The following is a 19,858-nucleotide window of genomic DNA, read 5'->3' on the forward strand; positions in this document are numbered from 1 at the left end:
TAATCTCACTTGTAACCCCACTTTTTTCACCTTCAAGACTAAGAAGTAGGGTCATTATGAGGCTTGAGGGGCATAAATCATCCTAATTTCTTATAGTGTCTCCATGGTAGAAGGTGTTCAAGAAATGCTAACCAACATCATGATTATCATTGGCTATGAGTCTTGGATAAGTTATTTAAACTCTTTGCTCCTCTCTGTCCTTATCTGTAAAGATTTGTATCTCCCTCGAGGGGTGATTATAGGGAATCAATGAGTTAATAAATGTCAGGATTAAATGCTTAGACTAGAGCCTGGCATATAGTAAGTACTTAATAAATGGTAGCTATTTTCTCATCTTAATTAGATGTATTTAGTCCAAATGATTGCTTAATACTCAATTGAAATTCTCAACACTCAGGTGTGTTCCTGAGGAGGAGGAAAAGGTAATGTTTGAAGAAGAGATAAAGTGTCTGGGATGGGGGTGGGAATTGGAAGCTAGAAGGCAACAAACTGGAGATATTTTACTAAGCATATAAAGACCTGTTTAGGTGGGTGAGGTAGGAGGTGGAGAGAGAGAGAAGGACTCCAGAAGCCCTTGATTTGCATTATAACCAAAGAATAGCTGTAGTCACCTTTGATTAGGTCTCTGTTCTTCCCAGCCTGTCCTCCTCCCACCTGGAGGAAGAAAGTGAGGCAGGGGAAGGGAGCTGTTGTTGCTCTTTTTCCAGTGATTGGTGATGGCTGAAGATGGTTTTCTGTAAAAAAAAAAAAAAAACAAAAAAACAAGTGTGCCATGAAGGGAGGAGTGCGCACAACTCAAAAAGATGCTGTGCTTGCCTGTGTCACACTAATGTCATCCCTGTGGTGACCAGCACAGTCACTGTGCAGAAAAGCCCCCAAAGCTTCCTTCCTCTCCTCTTAGCTTCTCTCTTTGCCCCTAAAACTCCTTGTTTGTTCTTTTGCTTTGTTAAGTGCACCTGGATGGAGCTATAGCTCAGACACTGGTGATGGATTAGCGGCCTCCGGGCATCTGGGGTACGGCTATGTGGACTGAGTCCCTCAGAGTTGGTCATATCAAGTCTTATTTTGCTTTCCTGTTTTTGAGGTGCTTGACTGCAGTTGAGTTTTCTATCTCTTTTTCATTTTATCAAAGTAATACATATCCATAATATTCAATTACGCTCATGCTACACATATGTACTGTAAAAGTCCATGAAGATATATTTATATGTGCATATGTTTCCAGTTGCCAGTGATTTTGCTCTCCAGATTTATGCACTTGAAATTTTCTTGGTTGCTTCTGATAGGGCCTGGGTTAAATGTTAAATATTATGCCAATATTACTACTACTTGATTTTCCATGCGTACATAACATATAAACAGATAAAAGTCCACCATGTACATATATTTGTTCATGTATTATCACACATATTTATCCCTATAGCTTATCTGACTTTTAAATAATATATAAATATGAATATTTTCCGTTGGAACAGTAGCCTTCAGCTCACTCTTGAGTGTTAAACACTTCTGATTTTTCTGACTATGATTGTTTTACTAATGCTTACCTTCATATTCTAAATGGCACATCAATAGGCTATTTTGGGTTTCTTCTCTTTTAAATATCTATTGACTTTTTTCTTAATCTGGTTAGAGGAAGATTTAGCTTTCTTACTATTGCTAGCATCATATGTGCACACACACTTCCCCTCCCCTCATACATTCAATATTGGTGTATACAAAGCTCTGGTTCTAACGGTTTAATTTCTTTACATTTTTACTTTTATAATTATTGTCTACATGTAGCAATATAAAACTGAATGATTAACCTTTTATTCCTTGGTCAACTTGCTTTCTTGGAGTTAATAATGGCCTTTCATTTCCCCTTTGCTTGGTTTTCTTTGATATTTTGCTAACATATCCCCAATTTCTTTATTCACTGTAAAAGTCCATGAAGGTATATTTTATAACCTATTATTTTCATTTTTCTCTTTCTTGAGAAAGTTCTTCACATTGTTCACTCTGAACTAGCTGCTAAGAACTTGGTTTTCAAGTACTTGTTGAACATCTTCCAGTCTGTATAAAGAGGCCCTGTGAGACCTTGAAAAGAATGCATGTCTAAGTAAGATATGATGATCTCTGTTCCCAAAGAACCTGAAGTCATAATTATTTTCATTCTATGCAGAGGTCTCATTGGAAAGCTTGAGCTCTATCCTGGGACTTTGAATTAGGCCAACTCTTTGGTCCTGCACTGGAGGCAAGCTTCCCTTCTCCATCTGCAATGAGTTATCAGAAGAATAAGATATAGTTCCCCAGAGAGCGAATGGTATGTCAGGCTACATTAACAGAAACAGTTTCTAGGACAGAGGCTTTTGTGACAGGGAACAACAGGGAACTAAAAACCACATCCATTGAAATAGTTGAAACCTGGGGATGTTTGACTTCTTGGAAGCTTTGCATACACATACTTACATTTAGTTTTCTTTGCTTGCATTCCCTTTCCAAATTACTATAGTCTGGCTTCTCCCCCTGCTGCTCCACTAAAACTGTTCTCACGGTGAGGAAACTCTGTCTTAATTACCCAAACCAATGTGTTCTCACTTACATAAATATTTATCTGCTGACCCCGCCCCAGTCTTTGACATCATCTCCTTCCTTAGTTTACAGAATGCCATTCCCTTCCTTTTGCCCCTTTAATTGCTCTACGGGACCTTGTGCATGCCACGTAAAAGTTCTACTGCTGAGCTACACCTCCAGCTCTTCTTCAATTTCTTAAACCACTCATCTGTCCATCTTCATCCCATTTCTTTCCTCCACCTGTACTTCAATTAAGTTAGTGTTTTCTCAGGAATCTACTGTTGAACTCTTTGTCTCCTCCTTTGCCTTCTATATTGCTTTATCACCAAGGGTAAGTAAGCTAGGTTACACTATCATAACAAGTAATCACCAAATATCAGAGACTTAACACAACAGATGGTTATTTCTTGTTATGATTCATGTGGATCTACCTAAGACAGGTCAGCATGGGTAAGGCATCTCTTCAAAATGATCACTATATAGGGAAGAGGGATCATCCATCTCAACTTTGCTTCCACAGTTAGAAGCAGAAGAAAGAAAATGGCAAAACATGTGTCAACCCTTAAAGTGTCTCCTCAGAAGTAAACTGTATCACTTCAAGTCATGTGATGGCCATGCCTAACATTAAAGAGGAAAGCACAGTCCTACTGTGTTGACTAGCCCCTTAGCTGCCCATGACTTGGAGCCTTTATCAAGACCCTCATCTTTTTTATAGTTAATTTTTTGAAACAGTCTCATGTAGCCTAGATTTTGCCTAAATTCACCACGTAAGGCAAGACTAACTTGAACTTGCAGCTATTTCCTCTTGTTCTGCCTTCGAACTAAGTGCTAGGAATATTGGCATGTGTTGCACATCAGGTTCAGATCCTTCTTTAGAGCTCTGACCACTAGTCCAGCTACATCCTTGACATTCCCATCTAGCAGATCCACATATACGTGAAAGTCAACATGACCACAAATTGAATTCATCTTCATTCTCAGATACACCCTTCCCCCATTTCTTTCCTTAATAAAAGAATCTAGCCAGGAGTGGTGGGTGGCACATGCATTTGATGCTAGCAGTTAGGAAGTAGAGGGAAGAGAATCGGAAGACTTCAAGGCCAACCTTGGCTACATAGTGAGTTTGAGGGCAGCCTGTTCTACATGAGGCCCTCTCTCAAAACAAATTCAAAAAAATAAAATGAAATTGGGATTCATCTTACCACGCAAGCTGGAAGTCTAGTGGTTATCCTAGACCCCTCTACTTTGGGGGTTTTCCATATCTACGAGTAATACTGTTGGGTTTATTTCATTAACATTTTTTTCACATCCATTCCTTCTTTTCAATTTTTCCCCTCAGGTAAGACACTTTAAATTTTATTCGACCATTTTCTTAACCATTGTGAACCAAAGGTCTCTCTCTCTCTCACACACACACACACACACACAAATCTTACTATTGGATCTTAACATTAATTCATTTAGGGGTATATTATTCAAGTGGATACTATTGCTAACCTCAGTGTTAGAAGAGGTTCCTACTCTCATAAAATATAGTTATTCATTATTACCTTCATAGTATTTCAATACTTGAGTTATTTTTCTACTCTCAGATTTTCAATTCTGCTGCTACTGCCTTAGTTGAGGCCCTTCTACTATCATATTCAGGTTGTTGCAATAATCTAGCTTGTCTTAATGTCAACACTCCATCCTCCACACTTTCAGACAAAAGTCTGAAATGTCACAAAAGTGATGTCCAATCTCTCCATAATCCCCTAAGATAGGGTCATATTCAATTACCCAGACTGGCTCAAATTTGTAATACTCCTGCTTGTGATACGCCCTCCAGTAGCGGGGATTACTGACCTGCACCACCAGGCTAGGCATAAACATCTTTAAATAAGCAGTTATGTCATGCCCATTAAACACTCTCCATTGCTCTTAGGAAGATTCCTAGTTTCTCGCCAGTATCTAAAGCATATTGATATGGTCATGTCCTCTCTGTGCAGCACATGTTCCTTCACAACCTCCCATTCACACCCTCTAATTACACTGAACTACCTACATTGTCTGAGTCCAGCATTATTTCCTACTTCCAGTTTATTATGCCTGCTGATTCCTTTGAATGAAGAGCGTTTATTCTCTCTCTATTTCATCTACAGAGCTTTTATGCCTTTTTTTTTCAAGCCTGAACCTTTTCCACATGGAGATCTTTTCTGTCCTTCAGCCTTCAAAACACAGTTAATCATTCTTCGCTTTATCCTACCATGGTGTCAAGTACATGTGACATCACACCGAAATTTATACTAATTGGTTCACATGGTTATTTCCCTTGCTCAAGACAGGAATCTTGTCTTATTCATCCCCTTTGTCTGTAGGGGATGACATAGCTCCTAACATAGAGCCAGACACTCAGGTATTCAAGGTGTGTTCAGTGAACAACTAAATGAGGAGACTCGTTCGGAGAAGTCTATGAATTCCTAAGAGTTGGCTTGAGGAACAGGGCTGTAAGTGTTATATACGACCTCAGAAGAACTAGTAAGATACATGATTAAAGTCACAGAAAGGCATTTATTTCGGCTCCAAAGAAGAAAGAACTTCATTAGTCACTAGAGTTGTCTGGAGCTATGGGATGCCCTATGAGAAGATGAGCTTTCTATGACAGTGTTTACAATTAGAAGCTAGATGGCAATTTTCTGAGCTGCTGGGGTGGATTTGGAGTGATGACTCTCACAGTCATTTCCATTTGGAATAATTCTGAACATGCTTCCTCTGCTTATCTAATTTGGCATCAGTCTTCTAAGGTCCCTTCAGAACTGTCCCTGGATTATGGATACTACTTCTCCATTAGTCCACTCTTGGCCAGACTAGGCACATGTAGCCTTTGAGCAGGTGATCTAGGAGCCTTGGCAGTATGAAGACTAGCTTTAGGTTCTCACCCATGTTACCAGCCATCTCCTTCACCTTTCCTTCAGGCCTGACCAGACCACTTTGATTCATAACTGCTCATACTAAGAAGCAGGACATCTGTAGCTTATAGACCCTTAAATAGAACCCTGTAATGCCTGTAATATGATTCTGACTTTACCTTTCCCAGCAGACTAGTGCTATCTGCAGAATTATATCCATTCTCTGACACTTACCTTATTCTGTTCTGACCCAACTGTTGGCACCCAGGGGAGAAAAAAAGAGCACTTTCTTGTGCCCAAGAGAGTCCTTCTCATAATTGAGGATTGCTGATAGATGCTGAGCAAGACAGAATCAAGTTAGTAACCAAGGTGCCTCTCATAATTCTATCTTATTCAAGGCATTCCATTTCTATGGACCTCAGTTTTCCTATGGGTAAAAAATGGGCGTTAGGTTGGTAAGTTGTATACTGTGGCTTTTTCAGACAGCACATTTTGTCCTAAGCTCAGCCCCCACCTTTGCTGCTTTCCTTCTACAAGCACTAAAGCTATGCCTCTTGGCCAGAGGTCCCATGAGTACATTAAAAAGATAAGCAGCCATGAAGAAAAGGTCTGTAGGGAAGATTTGGATGCGGAAACAGACCCTAGGGAAGGAAGTGAGTTAAAACTCAGGAAGGAACCTGCCTACTTCCTGGTTGGAAAATAACTGAAGCTTTCTGCCTAGAGGGCTTTTCCACCCCAACCCTAGGAGCTGCCAGTGGCCTCCTCTCTGTAAGCCTTCTGGCCCCAAGTCCTGACTTTGGAGTGTGACTGTGCTTTTACACAGCCCTCTATGAAGTCAGACATTTCTAGAGGAATGTAGAACTAAAATGCCCTGGCCAGGGCTACAAGCCAATAAGCTGAGGATAAGTCTGGCTGGCTCATTCCACCCCTCCCTAAACTGACAGTTGCAGAGCTCAGGAGGGGTGGAGATCCCCTTTGTCACATCCCTCTTGTTTGAGGGGTGGTTCTGTTGCTCAGATAGGAGAAGGGATAAGAGAGCCTTCCTAGCTTCCGTTTTGGGTTAATTGGTGTTCTCTTTAGTTATTCCCTGTTTCCTTTCCCTCCCAGTTCCCATAGCAACTGGGCTGTAGCAGTCAGAACTTGACTGAGACCTGTGGTGGCCCTATGAGTTGGGAAAAGGAGGGCACTGGTAGTTCGTCTTTCTATCAATCACCTTCTTTCCCCCATCCTGTTCCCTCGAGGATCTAGAATGGTTCCACTCAGAGAACAGCACATAATGGAAAGGGCTTTTTTAACAGGGCTTGAGTAGGAAGATTCTTTAACTGTAGAATAGATCTTCTCAGCTCTCTTCTCCTATCGAGGCCCCTGTTGTCTGGATTTGATTGCTGACAGTATTTTTCAATAGGAAGATTATGAAACCAGGTTTCCAGTTCCTTCCTCTGCCAATATTTTAAGAGGTTGTACTCAAGTTCCTCTCCCCTCTTTAGACCTCAGTTTCTCCATCTATACAATGGTAAAAACTGACATTCTCAACCCTGGCTACATGTTGAAAATTGCCTAAGGTCATTTTCCAATTACAGATGTGTGGGAGTCTGCCTGCAGAGATTCTGATTTTGTTAGTCTGAGTGGCATGTGAATCAGACAGATTTATTAAAAAAAAAAAAAAAAAAAAAAAAAAAAACAACTCTCTAGTGGTCCTGTATACAGCCAGAATTAAGAGTTTGAGAGCAAAAGATCTACACAGGTTTCCCAACTTCCCTCAACCTCGTTCTAAGACATGTTGTCCTCTTCCTACAATGCTCACCTTCTCCCAGCCCTTTCCTATCCTTCCAGAGGAGTACCCAGGCCTCCTGTCACAGCCCCAAAGCATCCAGCCCCCTTGCACAGTTATCGCACGGAAGAGACAGGACAAGGTAATGAAAATGTTTTGGGGAACAGGGTTTCAGAGTCTAAGGTGGACTTATTGCCAGTTGGTAGCACTGTGACATGTACTATCACCCGAGATGGGCCCCAAGCCACCTCAAAGCATATGGGCCCACAGTGGCTCAGCTAGCCAGGAATTAGATTACCTATGAGCTCAGTGTGGCACTTCTACTTCTATTCCCCTCATTAGCTTCTTGCCTGTTCCTGCCTCACCACCCACAGGCCTGGTGTCCTCCCCAGGCAATCTGCTCACCCACTTGTTGCCATGGTGACTCCAACTGGGGATGTGGTGACTGAAGGGGGGTCGGCTAATTAAGGAGAAAGGCCATATTCCCACTGTCAGGCCACCCCTTCTCCCTCCCCCACCTCTCAGATGAAGGAAGTGCCCAGACTCTATAGTGTGTTACTGGGCTAATTGCAACTGCCTGTAAGGAGAACAGGGATGTCACAGGGGACTCCTCATCTAGAAGCAGGAACATTGGACTGGAATTGCTAAGACTGTCACAGGGCCCTCTGAGCGCCGGCTCCACTGATGACCACAGAGTACGGGGCTGATTACACAGTTTGGGAGAGAGTGAGATGGGCTCTTGGTCCATGCTGCAAAAGTGGGATTTGTGGCTATGGACAAAGATACATCATGGCATTTAGGGACCCAGAAGATAGAAGGGGTTTTTAGATAGAGCCTTTGGCTCTTGAGATTTTACCTTTTTTCTTTTTCTGCCTCAATGTCCTCTATCTAAACTTTGATCCTTTCTTTCTGGCCTATTCTTGTTTCTGTTTCTCCATATTAATACTCTCTTGCTCCTATTTTTTTTACTACCTTTCTTAGCCCCTTCTCCCAGTATCCCCCTCTTGCCTTCATCTTACCCCTTCTGCCTTTACCTGAGCTTATCTCCCTGCTTTTTTTCACCTTTCTCTCACATTCACCTCATTCTTACCCCTTTATCTCATGTACACCTCAATCTCTCCTTCTGTTCTTTCTCCACTGTTATCATACCCCCATGATTACTACCATGTCTCACCCTATGTACCCCTACTTTTTATTACTTCCTTCCTCACACATCTTCTCTTTTACTACCTAAACCACTGTCACTTCCTTTTACCCCATAAGCACCTTTCTTGTTGCCCTCTTCTACCCCTCCAGTTCTCTTTCCCTGCCTCTTACCTTAGCCTGTTCTTTTTCACTATTCCTTGGCCCCATTACCCTTCCTTTGTAGATACATTTCATCTTCGTTGTTTCATCTTTGGGAATTTGTATAATAAGACTGATGATGTGTGCACTACACATGCATACAAAAATATTCAGTGGAGCACTGTTTATCATGGCCATAACTTACAAGAAATTCAGATGTCCATGAACATGAGTTTAGTCCCATTTCCATACTATTCATATGAAGATACATTCTCTTCTCTTAGTCCATGTGTACTTGTTCATCTCTACATTTTTTTGCTTCAACTGTTGCCTCATTGGCACATCTTATCTGTAAAAATCCTTCTTTAAGCCCAATCTTGGTGGGAGTTTGTTTGTTTGTTTGTTTGAGATGGGAGCTCGTGTATCTTCAGCTGGCCTTAAACTCACTATGTAGACAAATATAACCTTAAACTCTTTTTTTGTTGTTGTTTTTTCAAGACAGGGTTTCTTTGTGTAGACTTTGGCTGTCCTGGACTTTGTAAACCAGGCTGTCCTCGAACTCACAGAGATCAGCCTGCCTCTGTACCCCTGAGTGCTGGGATTAAAGGTTTGCTCCACTGATGCCTGGCCATAACCTTGAACTCTTGATCCTTCTGCCTCTACCTCCCAAATGTGGGGATTATACCCAGTTACAGTGCTAAGGCCTGAATACATGGTGGAACTACAAGTGTGTACCATCACACCTAGCTCATGGCATGATAGGGATTAAACCTAGAACTTCATGCATGCTATGCAAGGACTCTGCTAACTGAATCACATTCATAGCACCCAACATCGACTGCTAGCTCCTCGTTGAAATTTTTCTCAATTTACTCTTAGCCCTAAAGAAGCATAATTTAACCCTTCCCATGGAACAAATCTTATGTCACAGATTCGAGTTAGGTGTGTCTACTCATGAAACTGGAATTTTTATGAGAGAAGGGACCTATTTATTTATTTATCCTATGATAAACAAATGTATATAATGATTTTTAAAATGTATATAATACAGAATATACAGTGGTTAATAGAGACGCTTATGACCTTAAATGCAGCTCACAGTTTAGTAGAACTAACAGAAACTAAAACAAGGATGCAGACAATGTAACATCTGTGGTGAAAGAGACACTCTCGGCAGAAGTACTATTTAATCTGAGCTCTGAAAGATGTAAAGGTCCCATTTATAACAAAGGTAGGGTGAAGAACATTCCAGGCCATGAGATCACATGTGCCAGGGCCTGGAGGTATAAAGAAGTAGGGCACATTCAAGAAAAAGAAAGAAAACCTCTGTGCAGCATGATGAGCTTGAAGAGAGATAGAAAATGCGGTTAGAGAGAGATGGGTAGATTTGTGCAGGGCTTTGAAGTCTGTGCTTAGACCTTAGGCTTTTAGTCAAAATGCATCTAAGAGCTTGAAGCACAGGAATACAATAATTTGACAACAGCTTGAGTCCACTCTTGTTCTTATGCAGTAGATTAGAAAGAGTAAGAGTTGAGGTAGGAGGCTTCTGTCACGCAGGTAAGAGATTATGGTGGCCTTTGCAAAGGTGTGACTTTGGCTTCCCCTAGGGGACATTTGCCTAAGGCTAGAGGCATTCTTTTCATTGTCACAATGTGGGAGAAAAGACATTGCTATTGGTGTCTAATGTATGGTGGCCAGGGATGCTACTCAGTATCCTACAATGCACTGCACAACCCCTCTAACGAAGAATTATCTCTCTCTAAGTGACTCATGTTTTTCTGAGAAACCATAGACACAAAGAGAGACAAAGTATGGAGAAGGGGAGCTTCCTCAGTAGAATGGGTGTCTAGGGTGGGAATGGGCTGGATGAAGGAAAAAAAAGTATACTAATGAAGTAGAATCACAAAAAACGGCTCCAAAAAGCAATGTAGCAGTGTCCATGATGTTCGCTCCATACCAGGGCTGAAGCCAACAAGACAGAGCCTGGATTAAGTAGATCTCCAAGACACATGTGGTGCCTGGTAAGGCAGATTCCAGTTTCTATTAAAAATAATCCTTCACATTTGTATTGCCCTTTAGAGTTTACAAAACATTTAATCCATAATAGTCCAACAAGATAGAGCATGAATTATTCTTATCCCCTCGAATTTAGAAGATTAGCACCATCAGCAAAGGAAATGACTGAAGTTTGCCACATTATATATAGGTAGCCTCAGAGAAATCAAAACACCTCCTTGAAGCGTGTATAAAATGGTAGAGTTGAATGAAATGATTGGTAAAGTTCCTTTGATTCTGACATAGGATTAATTTTATGATTTTGCATAACAGTTCTAAATCTTGGATGATGGTAGATTAGAGAACTGGGGAGCCCTGGTTTTCAGATAGAGAGATTTTAGGGTACTATGTAGATACCTCCCACAATCCTTTTCCAAACCCTGGGTTTAAATTGGCTTGGCTCCATAGAGAGACACAGGAACCCATCTCCCACATGGCATTGAGCTGATGCTGTTTCCTTTCCTCCACAGGCTGTCTACAAGGCCTGGCTGTGCTCAGAATACTTCAGTGTAACCCAGCAGGAATGCGAGCACTGGGTGCCCTGCAAGCAATACTGCCTGGAGGTGCAGACCCAGTGCCCCTTTTTCCTCCCTGATAATGAAGAAATGGTGTATGGAGGCCTCCCTGGCTTTATCTGTACAGGTAAAATCAGGGGCACTGGGGAAGAGGGAGGAGATGAAAGAGGCTAGGGGACATGGGGACAGGAAGTGCATCAAGGGGAGTCAGGCTAGATCAGGAGGTCAGTGGCAAAGGGAGTGGGCAATCAGGTCACCAGTTTGGGATAGGGCCAAATGGAACAGAACAAAAAGACCAGAGTGGCCATATCTACTCAGGATATGCTAAGCCACAAGTCACTCTGGAGAAACTGGGGTAGTACCTGGAAGAAAGGACCTTAGAAGGGAAGATGTGAGGGCTGGCGGGGAAGTTTGTTTAGCAGGGTTACCTGAGCCTCAGCTTAAAACATCCCTTTTCTGGGTAAGGCAGAGTCATCAGCCCCCTAAACACCCTCCCCTACACAGACCTTCCTTATCCCTTGGCAGGGTTACTGGATACTTCACCAAAGCGGCCGGAAACCAAGTGCTGTGATGTGCAGTGGGCGTCCTGTGAGTCAAAGAAGAAGAAGCTCAAGGAATCTGAGCCCCCCCAAACCCACCACCAGCAATTCCACCACTCCTATTTTCACCACTACCACCAACAGTACCACCACTACCACCCCCGCCATGACCCCCCAAGTCATGTCAGCAACAAGCCTTCCCTGCTGCCGGTGTCTGGGGGCTCACGCCTCAGTCCCAGCAGGATCTGGCTCTGCGTTCTTGTTCTTATGCTCCTCCACACTATAGTGTCCTTCTCCAGCCATGGTGGTGGGGGACTGGGGCTGCAGACACTGCCTGCCCTAGAGGAGGGCCTGACACAAGTTCAGTGATAACAGGGAGGGAAGACAAACCTCCACAACATACTGACATCAACTCCAGCCCTGCCCCAGGTTGGGGGGAGGGAGCACCTCCCACAGGAGGTGTAGAACCAGGTGGGGGGGTGGGGATAAATGGGGGAGCAAATATTATCCCCAATCTACTCCTGCCCTAAAAGCAGCTCAAAGAGAATAGTCAGAGGGGCCCAAGGAGCTGCAAAACTCACCCAGCAGAAAAAGGTAGAAGCAGCAGGTGTCCCCTCCCAAGCCCCATTCCTGGGGCTTAGAATCAAAGGGGGGGAGTAGAGGCTGAAGTTGCCCACTCCTGCCAAAAGCCCTGACCCCAGGGAAGGAGGCTGCTTACCCAGCCTCAGCCCTTCAAGGAATGTCGGGGGGGGCACAAAGGGGAGTAGTTCTCCCCCCTCCACATTCCTTTCGTTGCCAAGATCCTTAATTCCCTCCTGCCCATATCCCTACAGGTGACAGCAGACAGTGTGGTTGCCCTCCTGCCACTTCAGCGCACCCTGAGTGTGGGGCCATCACTGCTGAAGCATCAGACTGGGGGAACTAGGCACATGGGGTTGCAGCTAGAGGTGGGGTTGCCCAGTTGGGCTGCCCCCACCACCCTAGACAATGAGGATTTGGAACCTAGATATGGAATGATTGATAAAAGAGAAGGAAGCTAAAGAAGGGAAGAAGAAAAGGGAGAAGTGGACAGAAAACCTGAAGAGATGGTTGGACTAAGAACGCTACCTGGCTTTGGGGAGGTGGGTGATTCATATTGAGGCAGGCCCAAGAATGCCCCCCCCCAAAATCAGAGAGATGTGCATAAAGAGATCCCTGGGGAAAGAGCCCAGGAGCCGAAACCCAGAAAGTTGAGGGCATATGGTTGGACTGCCACTGTCTGGAGGGCCGTATCTTACAGAAGGTGCACACACCCCTAGGGCTGCTTTTGCCCTGGAAATCTTGGCCTTGTGGCCACAGACCTTTCATTTCCAATCTCCACAGGGAGGAGGGAATTGAGCCCAAGTGCGTCAGGCCTGGCCTGGGTTCCCACACTCCCCCATCTTGCCCTAGCCCAGGCCTCCATGAAGGAGAACCTGGTGGCTTTGCCCCAGAGCTCTCCAGAGATGAGCCTCCCCTACTCCATCCTGTGTCCGTCCCCAACCTACCAAAGAGTATTCATCCCTTCCCATCCCTGACCTTGTGGCCTATTGTCCCATCGAGGGACAGCTAGACTCCTCCTCACCCTTTAGCAGGTCCCTTTCTCTAGGTACCCCTTGCCGTTGCTGGACAAAGTTCCGAGACTGGCAAGAGGACTCTGACTAGAGACAACATGCTGCTGCTGACCTGAGAGACTTGTTTAGTCAGGCCAGAGGGGATGAGTGAGAGATGAGACTTGGGAGCCCTGCTTACACAGATCTGCAGGGGCTGGGGGCACATTGCCTGGGCATCTAAAAGCCAATGAAAGCTGACAAGAACAGGATTCTTGTCTGGAACAGGCCTGTCCAAGATTCTTTGTGGGACAGGCCAGGGACTTTCAGAGACCAAACGGATGAATAAAGGGAGGACAGTCCTGGAGCAGCATTACAGAGAAACAGCTGTGTATGGGGGTTGTGGGGGGAGCTGCACCTTGCCAGCTTTGGGATGAATGGAAGCCCTTCCTAGTAGACAAAAGTTCTTTGATTCAAGGGCCACTGTTGGATCCCAAATCCGCTTCTTGAGCCTATGGAGCCCTTTTCTCTGCCAGTTTACTCATATCTCACAGCCTGTCCTCTGCCTGGACCCTGTGTCCTCCATCTTTTGGCCCTCAGCACTTCGGGCCTGGCCACATACCCCATCCCTAGAGTGCTCTTTTCAGCTGGGGAGGGGAAGAGGTGCTGGATCCTTCCCAGATGTGCTTATGTATAAGGGAAAGGTAGGGGCCCTAGTACTGCCTTCTAACTTCTGCATCCTCAGGAGAGGAAAAGGAACTGGACAGCAAAGGGGGACAATATAGTCCCAGGGAATGGACCATTGGAGACTCCCATTCTCTTTTCCCCTCACCAAGTGCCCTGGAGACCCCTGGCTCAGACCAGCCCAAGGCCTTGCCCAGTGGCAGGGGAAAGGGGCACCACACTCCACCTCAAGTCATTTGACCAACCCCTTGATCTTCTGCCACCTCCCCAGCTGCCCCTGCCCTCCGTCATAGGCAGCAGAGCTAGGCAGCTTTCTTATGCCATTTTCTACACTGTGCTTCATGAGTAGGACTTTCTTGCACTAGTTCCTATGATTGAGTCGCCAAGCTGGTTCCCTAGTAGTTTCCCATTCCTTCCTCCTTTCCCTGGCTATGGTTCAGTTGTCTCTGCCCTTGATCTTGATCTTACCTGCCTCCGTGTTTCAGTGAGAGTGTCTGTATGTGTACTGCTTTTTGTTTTGTTGCGCTGTAAGGCAGAGATATCTCTGATCTTGTTTAACCCCTTAAAGAAATAAATTATAAGACTTGATAACTCTCTCACCGTGGATTTATTCTGTGCGATCCAGCTTGCTGCTCTAGGCAAAACTCGAAGCTCTGAGAAGGACAATGGGCCAAAGAACGTCAACATTCAGTAGTTTAAATCTCGGGGGGGGGGGGGGGGCTGGATATAAACGTTGTAGTACACCATTCTAGACAAGGAAATCACAAAGCCATCCAACTGGCAGCGATCAAGCCGGTAACTAACATAAAGGACAAAGCTAAGGAAGAGTGCAGGTTCAACCTGAAGTGGTGAAAACTTTAGGACATGTGGAAAGGCCAAAGCTCAAGGCCAAGTTTTTCTGTGGGAAAGTGAGGCATGTGGCCAGTCCTTATCTTGAATGCAAGGGAAGCCAGGACTCGAGATTTTGAAATGATGCCCCATAATTCCTAAAAGGTAATCATCTGCCCTACCTCATTTTATATGGGCCACTGCACCAGGCTCATCTTCCACTGCAGGAGCAAGGAATACTCAGTAATTGCTGCTGAATGAGCGGTAAAAGTGTTGTGCCCGCGAGCCTCTTTCATAAGAGTGGAGGAAAGGAGAGCATGATTAGGCTGAGCTTCCAGATTACTTTTCAAGGAAACATCCCCAGTTTCCTCCAAAGCAGTGGGACATAGTGTTTAGCACATGGCCTGTGATACCAGACTGAATCTAAAGAGTTGAGTCACCACCTTATTGTGAAAATAAAGTATGTATATAATCACTTGACACAATAGCTATCAATCGTTAATCATTTCATTTTCTTTTGCTCCCACCTCAAATGTTATCAAGCTGTCTCATCCTTTCCACTAAGCCACATCCTTTCCACATAGGCCACTCTGCTTGGCCTAAGATAATAATAGCATAACTATTGACTAGCTAATCTCTTGTCCAATTACTCTGGCCCCAGTCAATCGCCTGTCTAGCACAGTCCCAGGTACTGTGGAGGAAACTAACACAATGGCCTTGGATGGGGTTAGGAAGATGGCTCAGTGATTAAGAGCACTGGCCAGAAGAGGAGCCTGGTTCATTTTGCAACATCAATATGGTGACTCACAACCATCTAGATAGCTCCAGTTCCAGGACATCTGGCATCCTCTACTGGCTTCTGTTGGCAACAGGAACGTGCATGTGATACATATACATACATGCAAGCAACCCTCATATACATAAAATAATCATAAAAGAAACTACGATGTTTGATTTTGTTAAATGACAAAGCTAATTTTCCTAAAGCTAACATACTACATGCCTCTAAAACACCAAGCGCACATACACAGGTGCACACACAACATCCAAAATATCAGATGGTTCCTCTGTAGAATGAAAGGAAAATTCTGAGCATGACACTCAGAGCTCTTTGTTTTCTGACCCAATCGCACCAGTATGATAGTGTTCCATAATGCTGATTCACTTAGGTCTTAGATGGTGCCAGCTGGGTGCTCCCTGAATGAAGCATCTTTTCACTTCCTGCCCTTCGCTCTCATTTGTTTCTTCTTAAAAGGACTTCTCCTATCTCTGTCCATCACCACCTTGCCTAGATTTCAAAATCCAGGTTAAATATCCTCTCTACTATAAACGCTGTCACATCCTCTCTTCTCCAGCAGAAAATAAGCTTTCCCTGTATTTTGGTAATGCTTTGTGTTTTAATCACAGTACATAACGCATTCTGCCTGTGTTCAACTTATTTATTCACTCAGCATATACCTATGGAGCAATTACAATATGTCAAGCACTGTGTTGTCTGCTGGCAGTCCAGAAGGATGGATGTGTTCTGGACACACAACATGACTTTTTAAATTCTACCATAACCTTCTCACTATAGCATTTACGGTTAATGCTATTGGCTTCACACATGTCCATGTGGAGCAAGGCAGGCTCACTTGGCCTTGGGTATAGGACAGAGAGATGGATTATCTATAAGCTACTAACATGAAACGTCAAATGGTGGGAAATATACAGAGTAGGGAAATACAAGGCATACTGGCGGTGCCAATCAAGTAGCTCTACAAGCTTTATGCCACCCTTTGACTCCTGAAACAGGCTAGCCTCACCCTGCAATGACCTCTCTGAGTGTACCCATCTGTCTAGACCCAGACCCTGATACTCTTCCTCTGATCAGTGCAACTACAGCCAGCCTCTATTCCAAAAAGAAGAAGAAGAAAAAGAAGAAGAAGAAGAAGAAGAAGAAGAAGAAGAAGAAGAAGAAGAAGAAGAAGAAGAAGAAGAAGAAGAAAGAAGGGAGGACTTCAGTGGCTACAAGCCCTGGGATGGCATCACAATCACTTGGAGAGCACTAGCACAGGCCCCGCCAGGGGGAAGAAATCTAATTAGTGTGTGGTGAGGAGGGTCCCAGTGTCAGCCTTGCTTAACAAATTCCATGAGTGGTTCTAATGTACAGCCAGGCCTGGCAATCACCAGTGCAAAAAGTCTGCAACTGCGCGAAGTCCTTGTTATTTCAGGAGAAGTGGCGCTAGAGAAAGGCTTCATTGTGAGTGACAACCAACACGGCATAATAGAGTCAGAGGAAAGAGAAAGTCTTGCTTTGGGACTCTAACCTGGGAAATTAAGTTGAATATGTTGGGGAAAATTTTTTTTAATTTCTATTTAAAATGTGTAAATAATTGTAAACGCACTAACTCTTAGAATGGACAACGACGACAATGGCTCAAGCGTTGCAGGATAATGTGATTTTCCAGACCAAAGTGCATGATAGCACGGTGTTGACTTTTGTGGCACAGTCATAAGCAAGGTTTTGTTTGTTTAAAATTAGAGAGCTTCCTCAATTATCCCAAGGACCTCTTCTAATTCTTTGAGAGTTGTGTTCTCTTTGAAACCTAGACATTACCCAGGTCAATTTGCCACTGTTAACTGGCCTCTCTCTGCTAAATCCCCATTTAGTTGTTGTTTTTTTAATTTTGTTTTATTTAAATGTATTTAAAAATTTATTTAAGGGCCTGATTCCAGCCCTTTCCCTCCTTTCCTCCCAGTCCCATCCTCATGCCCTCTCCCCCCACTTCCCCCTCTCCTACAGGAAAGAAAGGTCCCCACAGGATATCAACTCACCCTGGCACCTCAAGTCATTTTATGTCACATAGAGATGGTCTCCAATATCACTTTCATTGACTTCATGAAATTTTTTTAAGGCTTGCAATTTCACCCTGAGATTCACCTGCACTGTGCTACAATTCTTTAACAGTTAAAAAGAGGCTAAAAATGATCTTAGCATAATGGATATGGATAAACAATTGGGGCAAGTGGGAAGAAGAGCTTATTTGAGACTCAAAATCATGACCATTTTATGCTATGATGACTTTGACCTTCTACCCAACATTCACAGAGAACTTTTTCTCTTTTGGGATTTGATCTCTAAAACAAAGGGTTGGGATTAGATGTTAAATAGTTAAAGAACAACTCCAAGTAACATAAGTGAAGGCCTTGGGTCCACTTGCTAGCACAGAAAACACACAGATAAAGAAAAAAAATGCAGAAGTCCATCACAGCCACAGGCTCAAAGTTCTGTTCTACTGCCATTATGTCCTGTCACAAGCACGGGGTTGGGGGGCACACAAAAACCTTTTCATTTAGTACTGAATGTCCGTGAGGATAACTGCCTTGGAGTACAGGAGGAGCATCAACAGTTACTCAAAGATGGCATCTGCTCTCAGCAGCTCCTGGCTTGGATAGGGAGAAAACCCTGAACAGAAATCTCAACATGCCAATACATACTGAGAATGTCTTCCATACCCATTGGTGTCACCTAGTTCAGACCACTTACTAGACCAGAGGCAAAGATGTTTCACAGACGACCCATCCAATAAATGGCCCTGATATCTGAACAGAGAGTTCTCAAAACACACAAACACATACACAGCTAAGAAATATCTCAAAAAATGTTCATCATCCCTAGCAAATATGGAAGTGAAAATGAAAACAACTTAGCGAGTTCATCTTATCCCAGTCAGAGTGGCAAAGACCAACAACATAACTGACAAATGATGCTGGAGGAGTTGTGGGGAAATAGTCTTTTGGTATCTGAGCTTGTATCCTCCCTGCAGAAATCTTCTCAAGATGGAAACCGCTCCATATTCCCCTGCTAACAACCTCCTGTAGTTTCACATCATACGTGGAATAAATCCGCACTCTCCATGGCTCATCATGCTGTACACAGCCAGAAACAGCTTGCCTTCCCTCCCTCCTCATCACTTCTTGCACTTCCAATCACTCCGCCTATTTTCTTTCTCTCTGTTATGCTGAGCTTATAGTTGCAGTTCCCCAACTTCAAAGTTTTGCAAGGCTGACTTTATTGTCAAGTTTCAGCTCACTTGTCAATTTCTCAGAGGGCTTCTCTTTGGACTACTCAAGTACAGATGCCCCTCTTGCCTCAATATTTTAACATGTCACCCTGCTTTTTATACCTCTAGACTGCACGGAACCTAACTTAAATTATAAGTGGACACAGAACAATGGTTTTCACATCTTCTTTCTTTTTTGTTGTCTCTGCGTTTGAATAGAAGCTTTAAGGCAGACAAGGACCTTTTTTTGTCTTTTTTTTTCTTCTGTAATTTCTCTGGTGCTTTAGTCAACATCCACAGATTGAATGAATGTGGAGGTGTTAAATAGTTCATTTGGGTAAGAAATAATGGTTTAGGATGTGCAGAGTGGGTGGCAAGAGATGAGCTTGAAAGATTGCCTAAGGTAAAAACATGAAAGGCCTTGAAGGTCAGTTAGACAAGGAAATCTGGACTGGCTTCACATCGTGGTACATTGGGAGCCATGGAAGATTGTTGAGCTTGAGAAGAATATTGTCAGCTGATCTGAGGTAAGATCCAAGTCATGCCACTTTCTGAATGGATTGGTGGATGATGCGAATGGAGGGTCTGGTTTAGAAAGCTAATCACCACAAATTGCCCAACTTTTGCACCCGTCTATCTTCCAGGTGCTTTCCTCGAGCCAGCTCCAAGCTTTCCTGCGGGGGCAAAGGAAAAGCCCTAACTGCCTTTCCCTGACACCGGACGCTGGGTGGCACTGTGGTTCCTCCTACCCGGGCGGGAGGCGTCAGGGAGGAGCAGCGGTTGAACAAGGCCCAGACGCAAGGGTCGAGGCAGTTCTTCCTGCCGGCCTTCCCTCTTTGGCCTCTTTCTTCTTCTTCATGATCTCTTTGCGTCTGGGCCGTTTCCCGCCTTCATCCGCACCCAGGCCCTCGGTTGCCTGCTCCCCTCTGCCTCTGGAGGCCTTGGCTTTCCCACAGCCCTGTCAAGCCAAAGGCATGGGCGGGGCGCAGGAGGCTGGGCGGAAGTTGCCGGCCTTGGGGCCCCTGAAGGCCGGGGCCTCCCGGAACCTTGCCATACAATGCAGCTCATCATCCCAGAGCCTCAGCCACAGCTTGGGAACCAGCCGCCCCTTCTAGCAAGGCTGG

General features: G+C 44.2%; 1 protein-coding gene across 1 annotated transcript in view; it reads left to right on the forward strand.

Moving 5' to 3' along the window:
• Nalf2 (NALCN channel auxiliary factor 2) overlaps positions 1 to 14,451 on the forward strand; it is a 28,155-nt gene extending 13,704 nt beyond the window's left edge. Inside the window, exons 2-3 of the mRNA XM_021626152.2 lie at positions 11,025 to 11,196; positions 11,595 to 14,451. Coding sequence (XP_021481827.2) covers positions 11,025 to 11,196; positions 11,595 to 11,977 — 555 coding nt within the window. The 3' untranslated portion in view covers positions 11,978 to 14,451. The remainder of the gene's footprint in view (positions 1 to 11,024; positions 11,197 to 11,594) is intronic.
• The last annotated feature ends 5,407 nt before the right edge of the window (positions 14,452 to 19,858 follow it).

Source organism: Meriones unguiculatus, chromosome X (genome assembly GCF_030254825.1).
Source record: "Meriones unguiculatus strain TT.TT164.6M chromosome X, Bangor_MerUng_6.1, whole genome shotgun sequence".
In the NCBI taxonomy this organism is placed as follows: Eukaryota; Metazoa; Chordata; class Mammalia; order Rodentia; family Muridae; genus Meriones; species Meriones unguiculatus.